At 41.0% G+C, this 26,458-nt stretch overlaps 1 protein-coding gene across 1 annotated transcript; it reads left to right on the forward strand.

The window, feature by feature from the left end:
• The first annotated feature begins 6,770 nt into the window (after nucleotides 1-6,770).
• LOC122019201 (photosynthetic NDH subunit of subcomplex B 1, chloroplastic-like) lies at nucleotides 6,771-25,798 on the forward strand. Its single transcript, XM_042576698.1, has 9 exons — nucleotides 6,771-6,971; nucleotides 7,670-7,730; nucleotides 18,818-18,976; nucleotides 22,903-23,207; nucleotides 23,293-23,483; nucleotides 23,582-23,838; nucleotides 24,298-24,416; nucleotides 24,497-24,582; nucleotides 25,633-25,798. The coding sequence occupies exons 1-9, from the start codon at nucleotides 6,771-6,773 to the stop codon at nucleotides 25,796-25,798; spliced, it is 1,545 nt and encodes a 514-aa protein (XP_042432632.1).
• Nucleotides 25,799-26,458: the final 660 nt, after the last annotated feature.

Below are 26,458 nucleotides of genomic sequence, written 5' to 3' on the forward strand. Positions count from 1 at the left end.
TGAGGTATGTCTCGGCCGATATTAGCCTACCTCATTTGAGGTATATCTCGGGCGATATTAGCCTACCTCTCTGGAGGTATATCCCGCTCGATATTGGCATATCTTCTCAACTCGGCTATCCCCTTTCCCTTCCTCATCGGGGATCCATGGAACCTAACCCATATCATATGTGTTGGAACCCCAAGGTTGTTTTGGTGTGATCAACAAGTTAAGTTAGGTCCTGTTTGTTTCTAACCTTGTGTCTAAGTGTGCAGGAGCTTAGGAACACAGGTAGTCAAGCAGAAGACGCAGCTAGCGAGAAGGACGACAGTCCGAGGGACAAGGTGCTGCGGAAGAGTACCCCCGTGGACGAGAAGGAAGCGTGCGGTGGTTCCGAGGGACTAAAGCCGGAGCGGAAGATTGCTCGGGGAGCAAGAGACGCAGCTAGCGAGAAAGATGGCACACTGTGCGTCCGAGGGATGAAAACTGCGAATGAGTACGCCGGTGGACGAGAAGGAAACACGCAGTGATTCCGAGGGACGAGAAGCCGGAGGGAAGCCTGCTCGAGAAGACCGGAAGTTGGGTTCTGGTGAGCCCTATTCCGGATGGCAGAGATCACCCAAGTAAGCGGATCTAGAGCGGAAGACCAGGACCGAGGTGGGACTGAAGCGAAGCAGAGGTCCCGAACGAAAAAGTCAACCAGAGTTGACTTTTGGGGTCCAGGGTGCCCGGAGTTGACCGGGGCGCCCGGACCCCTCCGGGGCGCTCGGAACCCTTCGAGGAGCCCGGACCTGAGCTTTAGACCGGATCAAGCTTTGAATCGATCTGAACATTGGGGGATAAAATTTATCCCCCGAGGGCGCCCGGAACCCTTCCAGGCACCCCGGCCAAGGCTATAAATATAGCCTTGGTCCAGAAGCTTTGAATCAACTCAGTAATTAGCATTCCAAACACTTGTGCGCTCACTGTTCTAGTTTAGCTTCTGTTTTTGTGCTTTCACCGGTGTAAGAGGCTTCTCCGCCCGAAGGAGTTTTTAGTGCGATCACTTTCCTTGGATTAACAACCTCCCCGATTGTAACCAAGTCAAACACGGTGCCTCGTTTCTTTCTTGTATTTCTGCTTAGCTAATTTTATACAAGTGTTAGTTTAAGAGTTCGAGAAGGGTTGCTTTTGTTTTTTTTTATAGGGCTATTCATCCCCCCCCTTCTAGCCGGCCCAACGGTCCTACAAGTGGTATCAGAGCCAAGGCGCTTCAAGAGGACTAACCGCCGAACGAAGCAATGAGAAGGTCGGACCAAGCATTCACCCGCCGAAATTCGAAGGGGATTTTGCCACTTGGAAAAAACATATGCAGGTATTTCTTACAACAGATATTGAATTATTTTTAACAATGAAACTTGGCTTTCAAGCTCCAGAGGACAAGGAAATAGATAAATGGACAAAAAAGGAGCAGGCCGACTTCGTGGCGAACGGCAAAGCAGAGTACCATCTGCTAAGCGTTCTTCCACCTCAAGAAGTCAACAGGATCGGTAAATACAACTCTGCAAGGGAACTTTGGGAGAAGTTCCTCGAGCTGCACGAAGGAACGTCCGAAGCCAAGCTCGCCAAAAGAGATCTGCTTCGTAATCAGCTCACCAGCCTGCGACTTGGGGAAGACGAGTCAGTCGCGCATCTGTACTCAAGAATAAAAGAAATTATCATCAGACTTTCAAATCTCGGAGAAAAGGTAAGTAACCGAGATTCGCTCAGGTACACTTTAAATTCCTTTCCTAGAAATACCAAATGGGCATCATTAGTAGATGCATTTTACTTTTTTAAAGATTTAGAAAAGATTTCATTAGAAGAATTCTTTTCAACATTTGAAGTGCATGAGTCAAGATGTGCAGGAATGAAGGAGCCTAAAAACAACGTTGCCCTCAAAACCTTGAGAGACGAACCAGAATCGGAATCCTCTCTCGACGACGAGGAAATGGTAATGATGGTAAGAAGACTCAAGAAACTTTGTAAATCCAGATCTACTAACCATTCGCAGGGAAAGAGGAGAAGAATGATCCGCTGCTACCACTGTGACGAAGAAGGGCACATCAAGGACAACTGCCCCAAGCTGAAGAACAAGGACAAGGAGAAGGGTAAGAAGCCTATCCAAAAGCGAAAGGCCCTAAAGGCGACGTGGGACGATACATCGTCCGAATCGGAAGTCGAAGCTTTCTCTGGACTCGCACTGATGGTGAGTCATCAAGATGATGACTGTGATTCAAGCTCTTCCGAAATGAGCATCGATGAAGGGGGAGACACGTCGGAAGAAAGCAGCAACTAAGGGGGAGAAACGGACAACGAGATCGACAAGGTAAGTCAGGTACGATCTCTTCCTCCCGATAAATAGTTTAAGTTCGTTAAACTTTTAACAAAAGATTGCTGCAAATTAGAAAGTGAAAAAAAAAATTTAAAAGTAATTCTAGCTAAGTCTTGTCCCTTAGAAGAATTAGATAAATTAAAACTAGCAAATGAAAAATTGAAACTTGAAAATGTTGATTTGAAAATTCAAGTAGATAACTTGAGAAACCATGCATGTTCATCTAAAACCAATGTTAGAAGATTTAATAATTTAAATTGGTACTTTAAATATCACCCTGGATAAATTAGGAACATTTCAAGAAAATATGTTTCTAAAAACTTTTTAGTTAATCCAGTAGGTTGGAACCTATATTAAGTTCATAAATTATGCTTAAACTAAATTTGAAAAGTAAAATTAGCGCTTTAAGTGAGAAAATTAAACAAAGAATTTCTTTATGAGGATTTGTCAAGGAAGTGGTTATTGCTCCAATAACCAAGAAGGCCTAGTGCCTCGCCACGACTTGGAAGCCAAAATATTGAAATAAATATTTAATTAACTTACTAATGAAGCATTAATACAAGAATTAATTAGTGCTTTAAAAATGGTTATTCAAACCATTTTATTTCAATTTAGAAATTTACTTACTTAGAAATTTTTAATTAACTAAGTCATTTGTTTTAAAAATGTGCTTAAAAATTCTCAAAAATCATTCTTTCTTAAGTTAAAATATTTTCTGAAATTAGAAATTTATGCTCAAATTACTTAGAATTTTTTTTCCTAAGTCAGATTTGTTAAAAACTTTACTTAGAAATTTTTTAAGTTAGAAATATTTCTCAAAATAATTCTTGCAAAAACTTAAAATTGTTTTTATGAATTTATTTTAAATATTTTTTCAAATTTACTAAATCTTTAACCCTTAGATTGTTTTTCTTGGAACCCCATCTTTTTTTGTGATTAAAGGGGGAGAAGGGAAAGTATAAGTCTAGGGGGAGGTAGATAGATTTAATTTTTAATTTTTTTACCTTTTCTATCTTTTTGCACTTAAATTGCAAATTAAGTTAATTTACTTAATGTTATTTAAATGTCTATTTTAACCCTAGCTTAACTTAGGTTGATCACACCAAAAAGGGGGAGATTGTTGGAACCCTAAGGTTGTTTTGGTGTGATCAACAAATTAAGTTAGGTCCTGTTTGTTTCTAACCTTGTGTCTAAGTGTGCAGGAGCTTAAGACATAGGTAGTCGAGTGGAAGACGCAGCTAGCGAGAAGGACGACAGTCCAAGGGACGAGGTGCTGCGGAAGAGTACCCCGGTGGACGAGAAGGAAGCGTGCGGTGGTTCCGAGGGACGAAAGCCGGAGAGGAAGATTGCTCGAGGAGCAAGAGACGTAGCTAGCGAGAAGGACGGCACGCGGTGTGTCCGAGGGACGAAGACTGTGGATGATTACGCCGGTGGACGAGAAGGAAACACGCAGTGATTCCGAGGGACTAGAAGCCGGAGGGAAGCCTACTCGAGAAGACCGGAAGTTGGGTTCGGGTGAGCCCTATTCCGGATGGCAGATATCACCCAATTAAGCGGATCCGGTGCGGAAGACCCGGACCGAGGCGGGACTGAAGCGAAGCAGAGTTCTCGAACAAAAAAGTCAACCAGAGTTGACTTTTGGGGTCTAGGGCGCCCGGAGTTGGCCGGGCGGCCGGACCTGAGATTTTGACCGGATGGAGCTTTGAATCGATCTGAACGTTGGGGGATAAAATTTATCCCCCACAGGGCGCCCGGAACCCTTCCAGGCGCCCCGACTAAGGCTATATATATAGCCTTGGTCCAGAAGCTTTGAATCAACTCAGTAATTAGCATTCCAAACACTTGTGCACTCACTGTTCTAGTTTAGCTTCTGTTTTTGTGTTTTCACCGGTGTAAGAGGCTTCTCCGCCCGAAGGAGTTTTTAGTGTGATCACTTTCCTTATATTAACAACCTCCCCGGTTGTAACCAAGTCAAACATGATGCCTCGTTTCTTTCTTGTATTTCTGCTTAGCTAATTTTATACAAGTGTTACTTTAAGAGTTCGAGAAGGGTTGCTTTTATTTTTTTTTACAGGGCTATTCAACCCCCCCTTCTAGCCAGCCCAACGGTCCTACAGTATGACCGAGGGATGTTAGTGATAGGTAGATCTCGTTAACGGACTACATAGGAATCATATATATTTGATTACTAGTGATGTTAATCTAAGTCCCTTGTCAGTTGTCCTTCGCAGGGGAGAACCAGCTACTTCCTACAAATGCATGTGAATTGAGGATGTGAATTGGTGAATTATGTTACATTGATGAATATCACAATGAAATCAAACTCATAGAACACTCACAAAAACCAAGTTCCTCATTTACTTTTCTTATTCTAAGTCTTATTTCTTTACTTAGTACCTTTCTTGTTTTAGTCAGTTGTTTAGCTAATTCTTCGTGAGACATCGTTAGTGCTTATAATCAATCCCTATGGGTTCGATATCTTTTATTACTGATGATGAAACAGTGTATTTGTGGTATCGTAACAAGTTTTTGGCGTCATTGCCGAGGACTGTGCTTATAACATTAGTAATAATCATTTGAGTTAGATTAAACTTTTCTTTATTTTCTTCTTCATACTTGTAACTAGTCAAAAAAATTTTGTTTATGTAATTTCATACTGCATTACTTATTTCATTTTCTACAATATTCTCTTTTACAATTCAAATTCTGCACTTTATATTTTTTTAGCACTTCGGTTCGTGATTGAAATATTTGTAATCTTGTTCTTGTATGAGTAGATCTAACTTTATAAGTGACCTATTACCTTTTGACCCTAAGATTAACAAAACTTATCATAGAAGAAGAATCTTGCAAAGACATCAAGAAGAACAAGAACTTTCAGATATGGCAAACAAACCTCTGAAGGATTGCACAACACCATATGCATGTGGGCTTCTGTCTTCCATCATCAGACCACCCATTGAAGCCAATAATTTTGAAATAAAGTCTGCGATAATCACCATGGTACAACAAAACCAATTTGGGGGTGGACCATATGAAGATCCAAATCAACATCTTGAAGTCTTTTATGAAATTTACGGTACAATGAAAATGAATGGTGTTCCAGCAGAGATAGTGAGACTATTATTGTTTGGATTTTCTTTGAGAGATAGAGCCAAACAGTAGCTAAATTCCATGTCAGCCAATAGCATATCAACTTGGGAGCAATGTGAGCAATAATTTTTGGACAAATTCTATCCTTCTAGCAGAACTACTCATATGAGAAATTTGATAGCAAACTTCAGATAGTTAGACTCTGAATCACTATTTTAAGCATGGGATATATTTAACAATATGCTTAGACAATGCCCATATCACTGACTTGAAAAATGGTTAGTGCTACATACTACCACACAAAAGTGTCCCTAGACTCTGCATCTGGAGGGACACTAATGAATTAAAGCCTAGATGAGGCCGAGGACTTCATTGAAAGTGTAGCTCAGAACCATCATCAGTAGGCATCCGAGAGATGTGGAGGCTCTTCATCCGTAAACCCAATTAAAGCATCTTGAAAATTTGATGTAGCTGCAATTACATTAATGTCTGCAAAGCTGTATGCTTTGACCAAAAAGCTCGAGAATATGGGAACAAACACAAGCACGACCAATGATATATTATGTGTATGTGAAACTTGTGGGAGCACAGACTACGCTCAAGACACATGCCTGTTGGGAGCCATCTCTACAAAAATTGATCAACTTGAGTAGTGTGATGCTATAGTGAGTTACAATTAAAGGAAAAATAATCCATACTCCAAAACATACAACTCTAGGTGGAAGAATCATTAAATTTTTTCTATCATAACAACCAAGAGCAAGGACCATCCATGGCGGCTAGACCAAGCTACTAGCCTGGACAATAACGCTATCAATAACAATAATCTTCTCAAGGCTATCAACTATCCAAATTATAAAAAATGCTTGAAGAAGTTCTAACCAACCAAAATGAAATGAAACAAGAAATCAAGCTACTCGATCAAAGAATGGATAGTTCTGAAAAACACTAGAAAATGCTAGATAGTCAAGTTGCTCAGATAGCTTCATCATCCTCAAGAAAACTAGGAGCATTTCTAGGAAAACCTGATGTCAATCCAATGGAATGCTATAATAGAATCGATCTTCGGAGCGGACGGACCTTGGGAGATCCCCAAGTGACTGCTCATAAAGGGATTGAAATTCAAGAAGAGCCCTCTCCTCTAACATTTGATCCAGTTTAGATCCAAGATGATGAGGAGAGTACCAAGAAGGTTGAAGGGACTCTTCCACTCCCACCATAAAGTCAAACAATCCCTTTTCCGCAAAGACTAGCTATGCCCAAGAAAGATAAAGAATTTGGTAGGTTTCTTGACAAGGTTAAGGATGTCTGTGTTGAAGTCCCTCTAATTGATGATATTTAACAAATGCCAAAGTTTGTCAAGTTCCTGAAGGACATCATGTCCAATCGAAGAAAGAAGGGAGAGATCAAGACTGTAGCTTTAACAGAAGAATGCAGCGCTCTATTTGAGAAGAACACTTCCCCAAAGCTCCAAGACCCTGGAAGCTTTTTCATTCCTTGCACCATAGGATCTGAATTCATAGAAAAAGCTTTTTGTAATTTGTTGGTAAGTGTTAGCCACATACCATATTCAATCTGTAATAAACTAGGTCTCAAAAACTTTAAACTTACTACCATGGCACTGCAATTAGCTGATCATTCTTGTAGGTTTCCTATGGGTATCATTGAAGATGTGCTGGTAGAAGTGGATGGCTGCATCATACCCATAGATTTTGTTGTGTTAGACATGGAGGAAGACCCAAAATTCTAATTATACTAGGAAGATCTTTCTTTGCAAGAGCCGGAGCCATCATCGATGTGAAAAACCATAAGCTATCTTTAGTTATTGGTAAGGAAAGGTTAGAGTATGATTTATCTAATCCTTCTAACCATGTCTCTTCTTTCTTAGTAAACATGTGCAGTGGGGCAGATGCTTACAAAACAGAAGAGTGGAACTTCCATCCTCATGAGAGGCCGTCGGATGATGTATACTAACCTACAAATGTTGGGAGAAGGTCCCCAACTGAGAATGAGAAGTACCTCTGCCCTATGAGGGAAAGAAATAAGGAAGAAGCAGCAACATCAATCTAAGGAGGAAAATCCGTGCCTCCTTGGGTATACTCAATGAAATCAGAGATGGGGTCGAGCTAAAGACCTTAACAAGCGCTTCTTGGGAAGCAACCCAAGGGTTCTTTTAGTTAGATTCATTTTCACTTTTCTTTTTCTTTTGTTAGTAATTCTAATCTTTTGTTACTTTATTTTCAGGTTGTATATCACCTCCATGAGCTGACCATGATCATTTCATGGGTGTGGAGGTGTTGGAGAAGTCAGAAAGGAGAAAATTGAGTACTTATGGACCTTACAGAACCTACCGTGTGACCTCACACAGCTGTGTGATACTAACAAAAAAGGAGGAGCATCAGGCCATGTGGCATCATACAGCCGTGTGAGCACACTCGAGGAGAAGATGGGCAAGGTCATGTAATCTCACATGGCTGTGTGGAAATTCTAGAGAAAAATAAGAAGGAGTCCGTGTGAAACACATGACCGTGTGAGCTCAACAGTGGAGGAAAAGAATTCAGTCGTATGGTACACACAGCCATGTGAAACTAGCCGAGGGGGAAACTTTACTGCCCATGTCATATGACACGGCTGTGTGGATCTAGTCGAGAAATGGAAGACTTAAGCCATGTCGATCCACACGGTCGTGTGGGGCAGCTAGACCGGGCCGTGTCAATAAGACATGGCCATGCCAAGGTCATGTCGGTCGCACACCCTAGCTGAATTCCTCTTCTCCATTTCTTCTCATATGCAAACCTTCCTCTTCTACTTCTTAGATCTAGATCTCAAACTCATTTTTCTCTAAGAACAAAATCTAAAACTTTGATTTTTCTCCTCCTTTCTCAAGATCTATTTCTCTTTTCACAAGAACTCACTTCTCTGATCATTCACCTTTCCCTCTCTTAACTTGACATCATGTCTCATCTATTGAAAAGACTCCAAAAGGGAAGTGGTGGATCTAGCGGAGGAAAGGAACCACCAAGGGAAAAGGGCAAGGAGAAAGCTATAGCAAAGGGCAAAGGCAAGAGGATAGCACATGACGAAGGTAATGATAATGAATTTCATATTCTTTAGAAATAATGAACATAAATCTAGATATGATATTCCTGTCACTAGAAAGATTGTGTGCAGATGATACATGAATCCAAATACAATAGATGTTTTAGGGATTAGAGGTGATGCAGATTGGATGATTAGTGGTTTTGATTGGAATGATATGATGTACACACATCTACCCACATATCCTCGAATTGTTCTTGAATTTTTGAGCTCAATAGATGTCCACTACTCTAATGAGCATGATTATATTGGAAAAATTAACTTTAGATTAATGAATCAAGAATTTCAATGGATATTTAGTGACTTTAATGTTAGTTAGAGCCCTAGAGACGATCATTTGATGATTGTATGGACTCATGTATATCATATTTTTGTATATTAATAAAGGCATTGGTTTTTGGTTATTATGCTTATTTGTATTAGTGTCAGATAAAATAAGTATAGTAACATCCTTGAGTAGAACGTTCATACCTATATCAATCGATTAGTTGAATCGATAGTGAGATGATATAGGGAACACTATTCTAAATCATTCCTAGTCGAGTATTATCATTCAGGGACAATGTTAATACAATAAGACTAGCATGTAGGTCAGCTCGATGACTTGATCTCACAAGTCATGGATATAGAGATATCAAGCTGACACATGGGTATGCATTAGAGAATGTATACTGAATGACCCGCCATGAGAAAGTATCATGGATCGTTATATGAGTGTCATATACTTTCTCATGTGGCTATTAGTATGACTATTAGTCCTTAGACCTGAAGTCACCATAGATCCCTACATAAGGAGTTATGTACTTTAGTTTCGTAAACGTCACCCGTAACTGGGTGGACTATAAAGGCGATTACTGGGTATATAACAAATTATGCAGAGGAATGTGAGTGATGTAGATAGGATCTATCCCTCCTATATGACGGGAGAGACATCGATATTCTTGATAGAGTGAGACCACGAAGTGTATGGCCATACCCAAATGAGTCAATATGAGATATTGAGCTCATTTGATTGAGTGAGTCTACTCGGAGTTCAAGATTTAGATTGATCAGAGGATGACATGGTCTATGCCTCACATTGATCAATCTAGATGTCTAGGATAGAAGGACACTTGTCACATATTGTGAGGAGTCACAATTAGTAGTCACAAGGTGATGTTGGATCTCAACATTTCTTGTAACTTGGGTAGCAATGATGTATTTCTAGATGCCGCTCATTGCTTATGTTTTTAAAGGAGTTTATAACATTGCCAACGTTACAAGAACCTATTGGGTCACACACAAAGAACATGTGCATGGAGATTAGGTTCATATGATGAACCAATAGGATTAGATTCATATGATGAATCAAAGATTGGATTCAAATTAGACTTATTGAGTTAGACTCAATTAGATTCAATTGTTGAATGAGTCTAATTTAAATTTGATTCATGAGTTAATTTATATTAATGAATTGAGATTCATTAAATTAAAATTGACTTGAATCAAAGCTTGGATTTAACTCAACAAGGAATAGCATTGGTCAAGTTTGACTTGACCAAATAGAGGTTGACACATCAAGTTTTGACTTGATGAATTGACACATCATGAGGATGACTCATCCTACATGGCATGCCACATCATCCCCTTATATAATGGTGTGCCACCTCATGGAGGTTACACACCATTAATCCTCTTAATGTGGCCGACCACATTAATGTGGAGGTTACACATGTGGTGGCCGGCCACACTAAGTGAGGAGAGGGTTTCATTTGGTGGCAATTGAATGGTGTTCAATGCTTCTTCTTCCTTCGGTGCTTCTCCCTCTCTCAAGGCTGCTGATGGTCGTGGTTTCAAGGTGGAGAAGAAGTGAGAGTTGATTCCAAGCAACTAGGTGGTGTGAAGGTCACAAAAGGAGAGTACCTAGAGGAGTGTGTGAGTACCTTTTCCCTTCTCTCCTTTCTCACCTTTTAGATCCAATCCGAGAGCCCTAGAAAGTGCTAGCACACTTGTGGGTTCTCCTCTCCATCTTTGAGTGGTAGAAGACCACTCCTTGTTCGTGTGGATACCGCTAGAGGACCGTTCGCTTGACGGTCTCGAGAACCGGCTACCTTTGGACGTTGCGGGATTGCGAAGGGCACGCATCAAGGGTAAATGTTTTTCCCTCGTAGATCTAAGAGTCAATCGTGTTTTAAACTCGTACTCATATTTTTCGAAAGTTTTACCTTGCACGAGATCCGTGGCTTGGGCGATTCGGGGTTTCCGCGACATGAAAAGCGGTTTTCGCGGCCCGAAAAACCCAACAGTGGTATCAGAGCCACGTGCAAGGCTTGTACGAGTTTGTTTTATTTTTATGAAAAATAAAACCTTCTGTGATTTTCTGTAAAAATTAGTTTTTTATGATTTTATGGGTAATTTTTCCGTAGAAGCGAAGCACAAGTGTCTCAGCACTTGTAGGCTTCGGCTACCGGAAAGATCTTTCAAAACCGGCTTCGTTTCGCCCCAAATCCGTTTGGGACAGCGGGCTTGGGTGCCATTAGATCGCAAAGGAGCAACTCACGATGGTTAGATCATGGGTAGGGGTACTGCCCCTAACCCCGCAAGGGGATTTGCTCCGCGATCGCACCCGAAATCGCTTAAAACGAACCCGCCGGGAAGATTTTTCCGAAACGGCAATGTCTCGGCCCAAATCATTTTGGGACAGCGGGTTTAAGCGCTGTTGGATCACAAAAGAACCCTCGCGATGGTTAGATCGCGGGTAGGGGCGCTGCCCCTGGGCCTCGCAAGGGGATCCGTTCCGCGATTGCGCCCGAAACCGCTAAACGGGACCGCCGGGAAATTTTACTCGTAAAATTGTAAAAATTATTTTAAAAATTATAGAAAATTATGAAAATATATAATTTTGAATTATATATTAATTTTGTGATAGTCATGGCCCAAAAACCCAATATGATTGGATTATGTTGTAATTCATAATACGGCCTGCGTGCCGTTATGTGTTTGCGCGTGTTGTATGTTTTTATTTTTTTTCCCGCGACCTGCGTGTCGTGCCTTTCTCTTATATTCTTGTTGTAAATTAGATTTAGACTCGAATGTAACTCGAGTTTCAAATTGTAATGTACAAATTGGAGCGGTGGAGGGTCCACACGAGACGCAGTTCCGAGGCGGGCACGAGCAACACAAGGTGGTCAAAGGGAGGAGCTTGGAGAAGCTGTTGACCCTAGGTTGACCATTCGATCTTCTCATTGGCTTGAGAAGATCGTAGTAGGGCCATGACTAAATCACAAATATATTAATTAGTTAATTGCTTATGTATATGATGCATGTTTAATAAGTAATTAATTAATTAGTGCCTTACGATTAGATTAGATCTAAGTCGTGCACATGATGCACCCTTGCGATTAGATTAGATCTAAGTCGTGCACAAGATGCATCCTTTTCGATTAGATTAGATCTTGATCGAACCAACTCTAAATGCCTAACCGTGCCGTGATACCTATCACTACCTCGATCACATGTATTGTTGAATCTGCCAAAGCAGAGCAATACATATTATCTTGGTAGGGTACGGAGGGACAATCTTGGTCCCGCCTATCAACGCATGGGTGAATACAAGCTCAATTAGATTGAGTATTTCTAGTTACTCGGTTGGATCGAGTCAACTATAGGCATTATTCCAACGATTGGAAAAGATAGATCAAAATCACATCTATATTAACTCTCGCGCGTATTTGCCAAAGATAACTCAAGTTTTAATATAAATGCGGATATTGATTTTATAAAGAAGAGTTACATAGAGATGTAATTGGTAATCGTTACCTACCGATCATACTAAGCCTTGGGCGTATTAGCCAAAACTAACTCAAGGGTTAGTATGATGTGGATCTTGTCCCACAAGAATTATAGTATTCAGTGGGAGCATCATTTAATTAAAGGCCTAATTAAATGATTTTAAAGAATATGATATTTATTTCTGCAAATTTTTCTGTTGCAGTTAACCATGACGTCAAATACGAACATTTTCTCTCTGCGATCTGTCCTTAAGAAGGACAAGCTCAACGGGGCAAATTTCCTGTACTGGTACAGGAACCTGAGAATAGTTCTCACCCAAGAACGTAAACTATACGTTCTAGAGCAGCCTATTCCGGAGGCTCCTCCTGCCACTGCCACGCGAGGAGACCGAGATGCTTACAAGAAGCATCAAGATGACGCATTAGATGTGTCTAGTCTTATGCTCGCAACCATGAACTCTGAGCTTCAGAAGCAACATGAGTTGATGAGCGCTTATGATATGGTTGAACATCTTTGTCACCTATATCAAGAACAAGCAAGGCACTGGAAGAGGAACTCCAAAGAATACCTGGAAGATCTTAAGAAGAAGAGAAATAAGATTTCTACTTCAGGTATAAATGTTATAGAAGTCAACCTCTCTATTTCTTCATCGTGGGTATTAGATACCGGATGTGCTTCGCACATTTGTACTAATGTACAAGCGCTGAGGAATAGCAGGACATTGACGAAGGGTGAGATAGACCTACGAGTAGGCAATGGAGCACGAGTTGCTGCTATTGCTGTAGGAACTTATCATCTATCTCTTCCCTCTGGGCTTGTACTAGAATTAGATGATTGTTGTTATGTGTCTGCCTTGACTAAGAACATAATTTCCATTTCTTGTTTGGACAAGAAAGGATTTTCGTTTATAATAAAGAACAAATGTTGTTCCGTCTATTTAAACGATATGTTCTATTGTAGTGCACCTCTGATGAACGGACTCTATATTCTAGATCTAGAGAGCCCTATCTATAACGTAAATACCAAGAGGTTCAAGTCAAATGACATGAACCAAACATACCTCTGGCACTGTCGCTTAAATGACAAGCGCTTATCCCAGCTCCATAAGGATGGTTTGATGGACTCATTTGATTTTGAATCATATGAGATATGCGAGTCATGCCTACGAGGCAAGATGACCAAGACTCCCTTTAGTGGGCACAGCGAGAGAGTGACTGATTTGTTAGGACTCATACATAGTGATGTATGTGGCCCTCTCAATGTTGCTGCTAGAGGCGGTTATAGATACTTCATCACATTTACTGATGACTTCAGTAGATATGGTTATGTGTACTTGATGACACATAAGTCTGAATCCTTTGAAAAGTTCAAAGAATTCAAGAATGAAGTACAGAACCAGCTTGGCAAGAGTATTAAGATACTTCGATCAGATCGAGGTGGTGAATACTTAAGCCATGAGTTTCGTGACTATTTAGCCGAGTGTGGGATTCTATCCCAACTCACTCCTCCTGGAACACCACAGTGGAATGGTGTATCCGTAAGGAGGAATCGTACTTTATTAGATATGGTACGGTCTATGATGAGTCACACAGATCTTCCGACATATCTATGGAGATATGCTCTAGACACGGCAGTTTTCATTCTCAACCGAGTTCCATCAAAGGCCGTGATAAAGACACCATATAGGATATGGACTGGGAGAGATGCCCAGGTGTCTTTCATGAGGATTTGGGGTTGTGAGGCTTACGTACGACGTCAAGTCCGACAAGTGATATTTCATCGAATATCCCAAGGAAACTAAGGGATATTACTTCTACATTCCCAGTCAGCACAAGGTAGTTGTGGCAAAGACTGGGGTCTTTCTAGAAAGGGACTTTGTTTCTAGAAAGACTAGTGGGAGTGCGTTTGATCTTGAAGAAGTTCAAGATGCGAACAATAGCACTGATGCCTCGATGGAAATTGAACTGGAACCACAAAGTGTTGTGGATGATGTTGTTCCACAAGGAGTTGAGGAACAACAACCAGTTCAAGTAGACATACCTCTTCGCAGGTCTGATAGGGTACGTCGTCAGCCTGAGAGATACTCATTTCTCTTGTCTGACCATGATGACATTGTGCTCATAGAGGATGAGCCTACCACCTATCAAGAAGCTGTGATGAGACCAGATTCCGAGAAATGGCTAGAAGCCATGAGATCCGAGATGGAATCCATGTACACCAACCAAGTATGGACTTTGGTTGATCCACCTGAAGGGGTAAAACCCATTGGGTGCAAGTGGGTCTTTAAGAGAAAGACTGACATGGATGGACTTATCTATAAGGGTCGCTTGGTAGCTAAAGGTTTCAAGCAGATTTATGGTATTGACTATGATGAAACCTTTTCTCCAGTGGCGATGTTTAAGTCTATTCGGATCATGCTTGCTATTGCAGCCTACCATGACTATGAGATATGGCAGATGGATGTCAAAACCGCGTTTCTGAATGGAAACCTACTCGAGGATGTGTACATGACACAACCTGAGGGTTTTGTAGATTCACAGCATACTAGTAGAGTATGCAAGCTGCATAGGTCCATTTATGGACTAAAGCAAGCTTCTCGGAGCTGGAATCTTCGATTCGATGATGCGATTAAACAGTTTGGTTTCATCAAGAACGAAGATGAGCCTTGTGTCTACAAGAAGGTTGTAGGGGACATAGTTGTCTTCCTCATATTGTATGTGGATGACATACTACTCATTGGGAAGGACATCCCTATGCATCAGTCTGTTAAGACCTGGCTAGGGAGTTGCTTCTCAATGAAGGACTTAGGTGAGGCATCCCGCATTCTAGGGATTCAGGTCTATAGAGATAGATCTAAGAGATTGCTTGGCCTAAGTCAGAGTACATACATTGACAAGGTACTCCTTCGGTTTGCCATGCAGAACTCCAAGAAGGGATTGCTACCGATGTCACATGGCGTGAGTCTTTCGAAGAATCAAGGTCCCTCTTCTAGAGAGGAGAGAGACCGTATGGATCAGATCCCTTATGCCTCAGCCATAGGATCGATCATGTACGCCATGCTATGTACTCGACCTGATGTCTCGTATGCTTTGAGCATGACGAGCAGATACCAGTCAGATCCAGGTGAAAGTCACTGGATAGCGGTCAAGAATATTCTTATGTACTTAAGAAGGACTAAAGAATATTTCTTGATATATGGAGGCAATAATGAGCTAGCTGTAAAGGGTTACAATGATGCTAGCTTCCAGACTGACCAGGATGATTACCGATCGCAGTCAGGGTTCGTGTTTTGCTTAAATGGTGGTGCTGTGAGCTGGAAGAGTTCGAAGCATGACACAGTAGCTGATTCTACAACAGAGGCCGAGTATATTGCTGCATCAGAGGCAGCAAAGGAGGCAGTTTGGATCCGCAAGTTCATCACTGAACTTGGGGTGGTTCCTAGCATCGCTGACCCAGTTGAGCTCTATTGTGACAACAATGGAGATATAACACAGGCGAAGGAACCTCGCTCACACCAGCGGACCAAGCACATACTATGGCGCTTCCATCTCATTCGAGAGATTATCGATAGAGGAGATGTGAAGATTTGCAGAGTACCTACAGAGGCTAACATCGCAGATCCCTTAACCAAGGCTTTGGCACAGAGAAAGCATGATGGTCACATTAGGTCATTAGGCCTTAGAGCCTATACTGATTGGCACTAGTGCTAGTGGGAGATTGTTAGTTAGAGCCCTAGAGCCGATCATTTGATGATTGTATGGACTCATGTATATCATATTTTTGTATATTAATAAAGGCATTGGTTTTTGGTTATTATGCTTATTTGTATTAGTGTCAGATAAAATAAGTATAGTAACGTCCTTGAGTAGAACGTTCATACCTATATCAATAGATTAGTTGAATCGATAGTGAGATGATATAGGGAACACTATTCTAAATCATTCCTAGTCGAGTATTATCATTCAGGGACAATGTTAATACAATAAGACTAGCATGTAGGTCAGCTCGATGACTTGATCTCACAAGTCATAGATATAGAGATATCAAGCTGACACATGGGTATGCATTAGAGAATGTATACTGAATGACCCGCCATGAGAAAGTATCATGGATCGTTATATGAGTGTCATATACTTTCTCATGTGGCTATTAGTATGACTATTAGTCCTTAGACCTGAAGTCACTATAGATCCCTACATAAGAAGTTATGTACTTTAGTTTCGTCAAACGTCACCCGTAACTGGGTGGACTATAAAGGCGATTACTGGGTATATAACAAATTATGCAGAGGGATGTGAGTGATGTAGATGGGATCTATCCCTCCTATATGACGGGAGAGACATCGATATTCTTGATAGAGTGAGACCACGAAGTGTATGGCCATACCCAAATGAGTCAATATGAGATATTGAGCTCATTTGATTGAGTGAGTCTACTCGGAGTTCAAGATTTAGATTGATCAGAGGATGACACGGTCTATGCCTCACATTGATCAATCAAGATGTCTAGGATAGAAGGACACTTGTCACATATTGTGAGGAGTCACAATTAGTAGTCACAAGGTGATGTTGGATCTCAACATTTCTTGTAACTTGGGTAGCAATGATGAATTTCTAGATGCCGCTCATTGCTTATGTTTTTAAAGGAGTTTATAACATTGCCAACGTTACAAGAACCTATTGGGTCACACACAAAGAACATGTGCATGGAGATTAGGTTCATATGATGAACCAATAGGATTAGATTCATATGATGAATCAAAGATTGGATTCAAATTAGACTTATTGAGTTAGACTCAATTAGATTCAATTGTTGAATGAGTCTAATTTAAATTTGATTCATGAGTCAATTTATATTAATGAATTGAGATTCATTAAATTAAAATTGACTTGAATCAAAGCTTGGATTTAACTCAACAAGGAATAGCATTGGTCAAGTTTGACTTGACCAAATAGAGGTTGACACATCAAGTTTTGACTTGATGAATTGACACATCATGAGGATGACTCATCGTACATGGCATGCCACATCATCCCCTTATATAATGGTGTGCCACCTCATGGAGGTTACACACCATTAATCCTCTTAATGTGGCCGGCCACATTAATGTGGAGGTTACACATGTGGTGGCCGACCACACTAAGTGAGGAGAGGGTTTCATTTGGTGGCAATTGAATGGTGTTCAATGATTCTTCTTCCTTGGGTGCTTCTCCCTCTCTCAAGGCTGCTGATGGTCGTGGTTTCAAGGTGGAGAAGAAGTGAGAGTTGATTCCAAGCAACTAGGTGGTGTGAAGGTCACAAAAGGAGAGTACCTAGAGGAGTGTGTGAGTTCTTTTTCCCTTCTCTCCTTTCTCACATTTTAGATCCAATCCGAGAGCCCTAGAAAGTGCTAGCACACTTGTGGGTTCTCCTCTCCATCTTTGAGTGGTAGAAGACCACTCCTTGTTCGTGTGGATACCGCTAGAGGACCGTTCGCTTGACGGTCTCGAGATCCGGCTACCTTTGGACGTTGCGGGATTGCGAAGGGCACGCATCAAGGGTAAATGTTTTTCCCTCGTAGATCTATGAGTCGATCGTGTTTTAAAATCATACTCGTATTTTTCGAAAGTTTTACCTTGCACGAGATCCGTGGCTTGGGCGATTCGGGGTTTCCGCGACGCGAAAAGCGGTTTTCGCGGCCCGAAAAACCCAACATTTAATAATTGTTTTAGTTTGCCCACCAGTGGCTCTCGTAGGTTTGATCCTAGATTTAATTGGAATAATTTTTGGAACTCAATTACCAGATTAGACAACCATTGTGAGCCCTCTAGTGCTAAAGCCTCCCATATGCAAAATCTCATTTTTAGATATTTACATCGTGTTATGAGTAAAATGATCTTTGGTTGAGGGGAAAGTGATGGAGCTGTTAAGAAACACTACAAGAAAAACCCTCATAGACATCGGTGGAACAACAACAATTTTAAGCAAATTCCTATGTCTTTGAGTATTTTACACCAATTTTTCCAAACATCGGTGTCTATGAGCGCAGATTTTCGCTCATAGACATCGGCTTTTTAGGAGATGTCTATGAGAACCTTTTTTTCGTTAATAGACACCAATTTTAATAGCAGTTTTTAAAACTTGGTGTTAATGAACCAAAATAAAATATTTTGATTTTCCCACCAGCCAAAATTTGCAACATTTCACAAAGTTGCCTCCAAACCTAAACCTATATCGCACCCCTTCCTCCAACCATCTCTCTCAGCCTAAACCTAAACCTAAACCTCCGACCATCTATCTCAACCTCATCTCCCTCTTCCCCTTCCTAGATCGACGCCCCTTCCTCTCCCGATCAGGATCAAGACACGACGCCCTTACTTCTCCGTCCAACCACACCGCATCTCCTCCAACTTCTCCCTTTGGTGAGAAGAGGAGGCCTTCTTGGCATTCTTGTAGTTTTTCCTTCCCCCATCTCCCACGCATTCCCTTCCCCAATCCACACCCATGCTCTATCCTCTTCCTCGGCGTACCATCCTAAGTGAGGACGGCTCCGATTCGTCGCCGCCGCCGTGAAGAAAAAGAAGAACCCTTGGCTCGACCCCTTCGACTACGGAGAAGACCCCAACATTGAGTACGGATCCCTCTTCACCGACGGAAAGCAAGAGGAGGACCCTCGCTCTCCTGACAACCCCTCCGACCCCTACGACTGTTGGTCCCTTTGGAGGCCGGCAAGAGGGGAGGGGTGAATTGCCCTACAAAATAAAATTCGAACCTTTCTCGGATTTCAACTATATAATAAACACTTGTAATAAATAAGTAAAAGAGACTAAGTAAAGAAAAGCAGACACCAGAGTTTTACTTGCTTTGCAATCAGGGGATTGCTAATCCAAGGAATGTAAGCGCACTATCTGATTCTCCTCTGGTCGGAGTAGCCTCTTTACAACGTTGACAGCACAAATGAAAAGAACAGAATTGACAGCACAGAAGGAATTGATTATAAGTTCGTTATTCTGATCTGTGCAAACCAGTGCTATATTTATAGCACTGGTCGGGGCGCCCCGAAGGGGTTCCGGGCGCCCTGGGGGGATAAAACTTTATCCCCTAACGTTCAGATCGAGTTTGACTCGATCTGGTCAAAAACCTCGTTACGGGCGCCCCGGATGGTTCCGGGCGCCCCGGACCCCAAAAGTCAACTCTGGTTGACTTTTTCCGTCCGGTCGCTCCGCTTCGGTTTAGCTCGTCTCGGTCCGGGTCTTCTGTTCCGCCTCCACTAGCTTGGGTGATCTCGGCCATCCGGAATAGGGCTCACCCGAACCCATGTTCCGGCCTTCTCCTCGAGCAGCCTTCCTTCCCGGTTTCTTGTCCCTCGAGCGTCGCGTACGCTCTTCTCGTCCACCGGTGTACTCTTCCGCGGACACTTCGTCCCTCGGACGCACCGAGCCCGTCGGCTCTCTCCCCGTGTCGTCCTTCTCGCTAGCCGCGTCTTCCGCTCGACTTCCTGTGTTCCTAAGCTCCTGCACACTTAGACACAATGGTTAAACAAACGCAGAACCTAACTTAGCTTGTTTGATCACATCAAAACACCTTGGGGTTCCAACAATCTCCCCCTTTTTGATGTGAGCAACCCAAGTTAGGTTAGGGTAACCATATGCAATAAAAATGATTTATATTCAAATAAGTCCAAATATTTTTCAATTGAAAAATTATATAACCTCCCCCTAGACTTAACATACTTCTCCCCCTTTGATCACATAAAAATTGGGGTTATAAATAAGTCTAAGGTAAATTCAAACAAAAAATTTAAGTGTAAAATATTTAATAATGTCTAAGTAAAATTCAATTTAAAGACACTTATCAGAATTTTAAGTGTAAAAATTTTCCAATTAAAAAAAATTCTAAGTTAATATTCATAAGAAACAATTCTAAGTCAATTAAAAAAAATTATAAGGCAATATTAAAACAAATTCTACGATAACTTTAAAAAAAAATTCTAAGTCAATTTTCATAAAAATTTCTAAGAAAAAAAATTTATATATTTTCTAACACAAATTGAATAACTCTTTTAAAGCATTAAGTAATTTAATTTAATGCTTTTTCAGTTAGTCAATTAAACTTTTCATTTCGATACTTGGCTTCCAGGTCGTGGCGAGGCACTAGGCCTTCTTGGTTATTGGAGCAACAACAACTTTCTTAGACAAAGCCTCATAAAGAAATTAGTTGTTTAATTTCCTTGCTGAAAATGCTAAGTCTGACTTTAATTTTAAGTTAAACAGGTTTTTGGAATCCAGTAAAGGTTCCTACCTACAGGATTAACCAAGTATTTCCTGGGTATATAGATTTTTGATATATTTCTAATTTGACTTTGATGAAATATATAATACCAATTTAAATTTCTAAAAGTAGGAATATTTGAACCATTAGATTTTTTCAATCTTTCTATTTCTTCTTTTAGTTTTTCATTTTCAATTTTCAATTTTTCAAAATCCTCTATAAGACATGATTTTGCCAAAATTCTCTTTGTTTCTAAAATTTCATTTTCTAATTTGACATTTTTATTTTCTAATTTATACATGGATTTAGTCATAGCTTTGATACCAGAGTAAAGCTGATCAGGGGGTAAGAGGCATACCTCACTTACCATGTCGGACTTGAAGCCTGAATCTCCCCCTGCTTCACTGCTTTCATCCGAGGTCGCTCCCCCTTCATCGATGCTAGGTTCTGATATACTTTGTCTATCGTAGCTTGCCATTAGTGCTATTCCGACATATTCTTGAGCTTTTGATTCGGATGAAGAAGTGTCGTCCCAAGTTGCTTTTAGGTTGTGTTTCTTGGGAGACTTCCTTTTGGCCTTTTTGAGTTCTGGGCAGTCTTCTCTTAGGTGTCCCTCCTTCTGACACTGGTAGCACCGCACCTTTCTTCCACCTTTTTGATTCCTTTTATTCTGCATTTTAAATTTATTAGATCTAAAAAACTTTTTAAAATTTCTTACCATGTATGCTTCTTGATCGTCTTCGGAGTCTGACTCGAGTTCATCCTTCTGGGATGCGTTCAGCGCCATAGTCTGGGTTGTATCCTTTGTCGTTCCTGCATACCTGGTTTCATGTAATTCTAGAGTAGAAAACAACTCTTCTAAAGTGCTTACCTCCAGGTCTTTTGAGATGTAGTAGGCGTTGACGATTGATGTCCATTCCCGAGTTCTTGGAAACGCGTTGAGCGCGTAGCGTATAGTGTCCCGGTTTGTTACCGTTTCACCGAGGTTCTTGAGACCAGTAACTAGTTCTTTTACCTTTGCGTGTAAACCAGCTACTTTCTCACCTTTCTCCAGACGGATGTTCATCAGTTTGTTGCGGAGGATGTCCCTTCTAGCGAGCTTTGCTTCGGACGTGCCTTCGTGGAGTTCCAAGAACTTCTCCCAAAGTTCTTTAGCAGATAAATAGTTTCCAATGCGGTTGACCTCTTGAGGTGGTAACACGCTCAGCAGGCGATGTTCCGCACGGCTATTTGCTACCGACTCATTCTGCTCCTTCTTTGTCCAATCGCTCTCTTCTTTTTCTTTTCCATCTTTATCTATTGGAGCTACAAAACCATATTTCATAATAAACCGAATTTCAAAATCTGTTTTTAGGAATACCTCCATACGACGCTTCCAGTCTGCGAAGTTCCCCTCGAATTTTGGTGGAACGATGCTTGGTCCGGCCATCTTGTTGCTTCGATCGACGATTAGTCCTCCTGAAGTGCCTGGCTCTGATACCACTTGTTGGTCCCTTTGGAGGCCGGCAAGAGGGGAGGGGTGAATTGCCCTACAAAATAAAATTCGAACCTTTCTCGGAATTCAACTATATAATAAACACTTGTAATAAATAAGTAAAAGAGACTAAGTAAAGAAAAGCAGACACCAGAGTTTTACTTGGTTTGTAATTAGGGGATTGCTAATCCAAGGAATGTAAGCACACTATCTGATTCTCCTCTGGGCGGAGTAGCCTCTTTACAACGTTGACAGCACAAATGAAAAGAACAGAATTGACAGCACAGAAGGAATTGATTACAAGTTCGTTATTCTGATCTGTGCAAACCAGTGCTATATTTATAGCACTGGTCGGGGCGCCCCGAAGGGGTTCCGGGCGCCCTGGGGGGATAAAACTTTATCCCCCAACGTTCAGATCGAGTTTGACTCGATCTGGTCAAAAACCTCGTTCCGGGCGCCCCGGACCCCAAAAGTCAACTCTGGTTGACTTTTTTCGTCCGGTCGCTCCGCTTCGGTTTAGCTCGTCTCGGTCCGGGTCTTCTGTTCCGGCTCCACTAGCTTGGGTGATCTCGGCCATCCGGAATAGGGCTCACCCGAACCCATGTTCCGGCCTTCTCCTCGAGCAGCCTTCCTTCCCGGTTTCTTGTCCCTCGAGCGTCGCGCACGCTCTTCTCGTCCACCGGTGTACTCTTCCACGGACACTTCGTCCCTCGGACGCACCGAGCCCGTCGGCTCTCTCCCCGTGCCGTCCTTCTAGCTAGCCGCGTCTTCCGCTCGACTTCCTGTGTTCCTAAGCTCCTGCACACTTAGACACAAGGGTTAAACAAACGCAGGACCTAACTTAGCTTGTTTGATCACATCAAAACACCTTGGGGTTCCAACAACGACTTCCTCAAGTTTCCCATGGGATTCAACGTCGAGCACGACTCGCTCGCCTCCAAGGTCCGCGGCGACGTGCGCCTCTGCTGCTGCATCATCTCCGGCGGAGTCTACGAGAACCTCCTCTTCTTCCCCGTGATCCAGCTCATCAAGGATAGGTACCCCGGCGTGCAGATCGATGTCGTTGCCTCGCCCAGGGGGAAGCAGGTGTACGAGGTGAACAAGAATGTGAGGTGGGCGAATGTGTATGACCCCGACGAAGATTTCCCGGAGCCAGCGGAGTACGTCAACATGATCGGTCTGTTAAAGGTACAAATGAAAGGGGGAGTAACACATGATCCTTGAATGGAATGACAATAGAAATCTCACTAGCTTTTTACGAATTTATTGACAGAATCGATACTATGATTTTATCTTGTCGACCAAGCTTGCTGGACTTGGCCATGAGACATTCCTGTTCATGACATCTACTCAGGACAAAGTAAGCTACGTGTACCCTAATGTCAATGCAGCAGGCGCAGGCCTACTGCTCATAGAGACCTTCACTTCTCCAACCATGAACCTCTCTGAACGTGGATACCACATGTGAGGCAACCACCATTGATGCCTCAATTCTAAACAAACAAACAAAAAAATCTTTTGTTGTTTTGGATTGTTCATTTGTGATACTTGTGGCGTTTCAGGTTCGATGAAATGGAGGAATGGTTAGGGAGACCATTTCGTAGTGTGCCAAGGCACCTAGTGTCTCCTCTCAGAGTGTCCATCTCAAAGAAGCTCAGGGCCTATGTGGAAGAAAAATACAGCAATGTCGGAGTTCGAAAGGGGGGATTTGTTGTCATTCATGGCATTGAAACAGATTATGTGGCTTCAATGAGATCCAAGGGGGACAGTGATAGCTTGTTGCCGATCCAAGTTTGGGTTGAAATAGTAAAAGGTTTGGGTATGCAGAACTCCTTTGTAGAGATACAAGTTTATAGAGTGAAGCCATGCTATCTACAGTAAGTTTAGTCAAGTGGAAGAAACAGTCAAGAACAAAATATACATGGATGACACTACTGCCATCATATAGAATCTAAAATCTAGACATGAATGACACTTTACTAGATGTTAACTCATGTGCATACTTTAACTACTAGATTAGTACACATAAGATGGGTGATTTTCAGCTCATGAATAAAGAAGTCAAGACAATATAATCTTATAGTTCCCTTTGTGATGGTGGTAATGTATCCTTGCTTTGCATAAAAAATTAAGTTCACTGTCTAATTCATACAGTACTTGTTCGTGATGGTCTGCAGAAGAATACTTACTCCTGGAATGTGAATTTAGAATTCTGTGTCCTATTCTTATGGATATCAAATCTTCAAGAATTGATTTCATTTTAGATACATCTTATTAGCTTGTGGAAACAGGGGTGTGAAGCCTCTCTTTGTCATCCCACATAAGAAAGTGAGGGAGGATGTAGAGGAAGTGGTCGGAAATGACACACATATCCTTTTCATTACCACTCCTGGCCAGGTATCCTAAATCTAATTACTTATCCTCTTTTATATTTCAAGTGCATTCAGTACTAATTTGCTTTGCAATTGCATCCTTAGCTAGCAACTCTCGTTGATGATGCAATCGGAGTAATAGCCACAAACACTGCTGCCCTACAACTCGCTAATGCTCACAACAAACCGAGGCCATTTTTTCTTAACTCTGTGTTCAATCCTTTTATTTGGTTATCTAGGCCTTTAAGTTGTGATTTAAGTAAAAGGTGTGTAAAGGATAAGTATGGTATTACTAGCAATATAAGCTAATTGGTGAGTTAAGATTAATATTGCCAGAGTCCCAGTTAGTTGAACCTTTGGGATACAACACACTTTGAAATTGTATTACAACAATGTCAATGTCTTACAACAATTATAAGTTATTGGGGATGGAGGCTCAAGGGATTCCTTTATATATCTTTCTGAAAAAACAATCACAAAATTGCATTTGCTAACTATTTAGATCAATTATACACAATTTTGTGAGAACTTGTGGAAAGAATAATATTCTTGATGATTTGTTCAACATTGTTCAGAGTTCATAGTTAACACAAGCAGTACTTTAGCAGTTACATAAAAACAATGGACAAGAATAGAGAAAAATCACATCATGCGAAAGCAATTAGGAATTTTAATATGGTAATACATCAAGTTGGAAAGGATCAAGGCAGAATTGGCTATGAATTAGACAACAATCACTTTAATCTTTCCTTAATACCTCCAAAAACTGATGATATTGAATGCATATAAAGTTTGCATGACATATATCATGAGTTATAGCGCATAGGCATTGTTTTATATAGAGGCTCCATGGGAGGGTTGATGTGTTTGGTATAGAAAGTACCAGGAAAGAAGAGGGTGTCGTAAAGGAAATATACGAAAATGTTTGCCGTAAGATAAACCAAAGGAAGAAGAGGATTGATGTGTTTGAGAATTTTGGCTATGGTACTATTTTTGATATTTTGTTAGGCATCGTTTGAAGTTTATGTCCAGTAAGATACCATGATGGATTGGAAAAGATATAGGATGAAAGAGATCAACAAAATAATCTCTTTACTAATAAACCTTGTACAATTAAAAAAAGTCTTTATCTAAATTCCCATCACCCTCAATATTCTAGCTCATCTTTATTTGATTCGTAAGTGGTTAATAACAAACATATCATTCTTTTGTTTGTGATAGTTGAGATGTTTTTTTTTCAGTATTGCATTGTTTTCTTCTGAAGAAAAAGCAAACACCTTTGTTCCTAATGCCCGAGAAAAGAGGTGTTCAATCATTGCATCAAGCACAGGAAAGCTAATAGACATTGATGTTGAGTCTGTGAAGAATGCAGTGGGAATTTTTGAAGGCTCTAAAGTTTTTGCATAGAAAATAGAAGAGTAGAACCCTTTTGATCACATTGGAGATTGTGTTTGTGTGTGTATTTAATATATAATCCCTTTTGATTTCATAATCCTAGCTTGAAGACGATAAAGTTTGAAATTCGTGTTGACTAGTTAGCATTTTATGCCATGAGACCATGGAAAGATGTCTTGGGACTAACCATGTGCAGCCATTATGCTTTAGAAAATGTCATTGCTTTATAGTGGAATGAGATGGTTATGCTGAGTACCCGTCATGGGAAATTCAAGATAATAAGTAGTATTTAATTATATTTTCAAGAATAAGAGGAGAAATATGTAGTTTATCAATGTGATATATCTTAATGTCTAGTTATGTTTCTTATGTTATTATGTTTGTCTAGTGCTTGTATGGAGGTGCTCAGAAAGGACCCCAGTTAAGAGAGTTGGATCATGGAGTTGATATCATTGTTGCTACACTAGGACGTTTGAATGATATTCTGAATATGAAAAGATTGAACCTCCATCAAGTACTGATTAATTAAATTGTAACTATGAGAAAACTTTGTTGCAATAATTTCTGGTTTGGAATATATTAAGTCCCCAGGAATGATAGATCTATCACTATATGATGTGGTTGAGATAAATGATGAATGTGTCTCTTTTTAAGCATTCCAATTAGTCATCT

This window comes from Zingiber officinale, chromosome 9A, assembly GCF_018446385.1.
Source record: "Zingiber officinale cultivar Zhangliang chromosome 9A, Zo_v1.1, whole genome shotgun sequence".
NCBI classification, from domain to species: domain Eukaryota; kingdom Viridiplantae; phylum Streptophyta; class Magnoliopsida; order Zingiberales; family Zingiberaceae; genus Zingiber; species Zingiber officinale.